Source organism: Myotis davidii, unplaced genomic scaffold (assembly GCF_000327345.1).
Source record: "Myotis davidii unplaced genomic scaffold, ASM32734v1 scaffold211, whole genome shotgun sequence".
NCBI classification, from domain to species: Eukaryota; Metazoa; Chordata; class Mammalia; order Chiroptera; family Vespertilionidae; genus Myotis; species Myotis davidii.
The window spans coordinates 265,713-269,507 of NW_006282523.1; the positions used below are offsets into that span (position 1 = coordinate 265,713).

Below are 3,795 nucleotides of genomic sequence, written 5' to 3' on the forward strand. Positions count from 1 at the left end.
CACGTGGGGGGGGAGAGAGCCCGGGCTCTCCTGTGGGCGCCGGGCGGGCTGCCCCGTGGCCACAGCGTGCGTCCCCGCCCGGCGCTGACCTCTCTCTGTCCCGCAGGAGCCCGTGCTCCACGTCCTGCTGTCCGCTGACCTGAATGTCCAGCACTTCCCCAGCCTGGAGGAGGCAGGGAGGTGCCGGCGAGGTCACCGTGGACTCTGGGCTCGGACGCTGCGTTCGGTTGTGAGGAGCGAGGATGGGCTCTCTGGGGCGGGGGTTCTATTTTTCGGGGCGTGTCTTAGGTTGAGGCCCAGTTTGCACACAGTGAGTCGCAGAGGTCTTCGACTTCAGCCCGGGTTCTGACGGGCCCTGCAGGGCGCCCCAGGGGGACGTAGAAAAGGCTGTCACTCTTGAGCAGCCCTGCCCTCTCGGGCCCGCGAGGGGAGCCCGTCCTTTCATCTCGAGCGCCATGGACGGTCCTAGACCCTGGCCGTGTCTGGTTTCTCGGCTCCGTGTGGCACGGAGACGTCTCTGTTGTTGCTGGAAGGAGCAACACTGATGCCCTTGCATGGGAGGAGGGTGCGGGGGAGGGAGCGGGGATGACAGGCAGGCACAGCCACCAATCAGGGCCACTGTGGTGCGGAGAGGGATGCAGTGACGAGGGCGTAGGTGCCGCCCAGGGACCCTGAGATGAGTGAGGCTTTTAACCCCATTCTGTGAGCTGACCCTGTCTCACTGGTGCTTGTTTAGCACTTAAAAATGTTGTGTTTGTTTGTTTTTTAAAATATATTTTAAAAAATATATTTAAGAGGAAGGGAGAGGGAGAGAGAAACATTAATGAGAGAGAGTTATGGATCAGCTGCCTCGTGCATGTCCCCGATTGGGCATCGAGCCCTCAACCCGGGCATGTGCCCTGATCGGGAATGGACCTCCTGGTTCATAGGTCGACGCTCAACCACTGAGCCATGCTGGCCGGGCAAAAACATGTTGAATTTTCTGCAGAGAAATACCTGAGTCAGGAGCCGGGCTCCCAGCCCCACAGCTTCAGCGAAGACTCTGTCCCGAAGCCCTCGCTGCCCTGCTGAAGGCCGGAGCGCCCGAGGGCAGGGCGGCCGAAGGTTCTCCTGCGAGGCCGGACGCTGCGCTGGCCGGAGGGTCTGAGGAAGCCGGAGCGGACCTGGAGGAAGGACATGGCCCCACTGGTTCCCCCCGGGACGATGGAAGCTTGACCTCTTACCGACCTGGGGCAGAGCCCTTGTTTGGAGAGTGGTTTGGAGAGAGACTTCTAGAAAGACAGACCCCAGGGTGTCAGCCTGGGCCAGGAAGGGTCCCCACAGCACAGCCCCTTCCTGGCTTGGGGGGCGGGTGGGGCACATCTCCTGGGGGTGCTGTTCCCCGCCCCCCTTCAGCCCCGGCCCCCTGCCGTTCTGGGAGGAACAAGGTGTGCCAATGGCCTCCTGTCTGCTGAAGGGCGGTGCGGCTGCACAGTGTATTTTCACTGTAGTTGTTAATCCTCATGTGAAGGTATTTTTCCATTGATTTTTAGAGCAAGTGAAAGGGAAGGGGAGAGACAGAGAAACATCGGCTGGTTGCCTTCCACACGCACCCCGACCAAGGCCGGGGATGAGCCTGCAACCGAGCTGCGTTCCTTTAATTGGAGTCTAACCGGGACCCTTCTGTCCGCGGGCCGACACTATCCACGGAGCCAAACCAGCCCGGGCACGTTTGCTGGTTTGTTTTTTAATTAAAAAAAATAACCTTCATGTTTCTGTAAGAGTCAAATGCTTACATTGAAAGCTTCAGGAAGCCATCCCCGGTCTGTGTGGGTGAGCGCAGCTGGGGCGCGTGGGGTCCCCACGGTGCTCTGTGAGCTGGCCCCTGCAGTCCCTGCGGGGAGGTGTTTGCCGTGGTGGTGAACAGGGAAGCCGTGGTTTCTGTGGCTGCTGGGACTCTGCACGGGCGTGATTTCCCTCCTGGGCTCCTACCCGCACTGTTGCCCGGGCAGCATGGTGGGCGGGTTGGTAATTCCCGCTGCGGAGTCACCCGAGGACCGCTGTGCTCCGGGGCAGCAGTGAGCCGCCTCCCGTGCAGACGGCTCTGGTGCCCAGTATCCCTTGTCCCTGACCCTTCTCGTCACACAGATTAGAGGGAGCAGAGGGGGACGAGTGGCCTGGCGTGTCCTTGGCACTAAGAGATAGCGGCAGCTGTTGTGGAGGGACCTGTGACTGGGGACGGCCCAGAGCCTGAGGCCCACACGGGGTCACCCGGCATAGGAACCGATACTATGGCCCGGCTTTGGGGAGAAGAAAGAGCTTTTATTGTGAGTTCAGCGCAAGGAGACTGGGCGGGGCTCAAATCGCTCTCCATCCAGGGTTCTGGCAGGATCTTAAGGGGCTTCCGCACCAGGTCTCCCTGGACAGCGCCCCCCCCTCGCCCCGCCCCGGGTTGTGGCCTGAGGTTCCCATGGCTTCTTGTGGTTCCGTGGGGGAAGCAGTTAAGGGCTCACACATGTCCCGTGTAAGTGGGTTCCACGGGTCCCCTGTAAGTAGGGGAAACGGGTTCCGGATCTCGTTGGAAGCAGGACAGGACCAGTTTGAGCTGGTTCTGCGGCTCCAGGGCAGGTCCAGAAGCCTCCACCGCCCTCCAGACACTCAGCAGAGGGGCCACCAGCCGGACAGGGTCCAGGCTGCGGCCCTCGTGCCCCTGGACACGGATGAGGTCCACTGGTGCCCCCACCATCTGACGGTGGCAGTGGCAGCGCGGTGCAGGGCCGGGCTTTCCCTTGGCCTGCTGGGCCCCACCGTGGAGTGTGGCTGAGCACTGAGTCCTCACAGAGCCTCTCCCGCTAGGACCGGAAGGCCGGCCCAATTAGGTCCGCTCCCTCCAAGGACAGAGCTTGGTGACCAGGGCCAGGCTGCCCCCCACACCCTCACCCTTTCTTTCTGGCAAGCTCTGCTGGGGCCCCCAGGAAGTCACCACCAGGTCAAAGACCACAGCCGTGGACGTTGCCTGGATCCTGCCTGGATCTCGGGTGAGCTAGATGGGGGTGACTGGTTGTACACCAGAGTCCACGTCCACGGAGGCTGCGTGAATGCAAGAACATGCCCCGCGACCTCTGCTCGGGGCCCGAAACGCTGCCTGCGCGCAGTCCTGCAATTGAACCCTGACCTTCTGCTTCATAGGTGGATGCTCAACCCCTGAGTCACACCAGCCGGGCGGGCGGGCAGTAATAGTCACTTTAATTGGCATGCTCCCTAGGAGCGCCTCGGGCTGCTCTGGTTGGGGGAGAGGACGGTGAGGAGGGAGGGAGAGTATCGCACACTTGGCTGCGGGCCTGAGCACCAGCCCTGGCTGTGGTGTTGCTGTTGTTGTCGTTGTTGTTATTGAGCAGCCCTGGGGGGCGGGGCCAGGAGCTCACAGGCGAAGAAGCAGGCACAGAGCAGGGTGGGGTGAGACCAGACCCCGCGGCCTCTTGGTTATCAGTGACCAGGGGCCTGCGCGGGGCAGCGGGCGTCCACTGCCAGTTGTGGTCACTCACTGGGCCCCCGGCAGCCATAGGATGGGGCCGTGACCTCCCCTGTGCACCAAGTGGCCTGAAGCTTGTCTCAGGGACCCACCTGGTGGCCGCCCGTCTCCCGCTGCCACGGGCTCTGCAGGGGCGTGGATACTGTGCAGGGCGCTGGGCGCTGGGCTGGGGACCTGCGTGCATCCCCCACTTCGGCTACCAAGGGCCCCGTATCAGGTCAGGGGGCGGACGTGGCTGGGGGAGACCAGGGTGCAGACTGGCTGGAGTCAGTGCTCCCCTCCCT

The 3,795-nt window shown here is 62.6% G+C and overlaps 1 protein-coding gene across 1 annotated transcript in view; it reads left to right on the forward strand.

Annotated features, from left to right (window-relative positions):
* SLC26A11 (solute carrier family 26 (anion exchanger), member 11) overlaps window positions 1–1,557 on the forward strand; it is a 21,574-nt gene extending 20,017 nt beyond the window's left edge. The window contains exons 16-17 of the mRNA XM_015559752.1: window positions 107–176; window positions 989–1,557. Of these exons, the coding sequence (XP_015415238.1) occupies window positions 107–176; window positions 989–1,071 (153 nt within the window). The 3' untranslated portion in view covers window positions 1,072–1,557. The remainder of the gene's footprint in view (window positions 1–106; window positions 177–988) is intronic.
* Window positions 1,558–3,795: the final 2,238 nt, after the last annotated feature.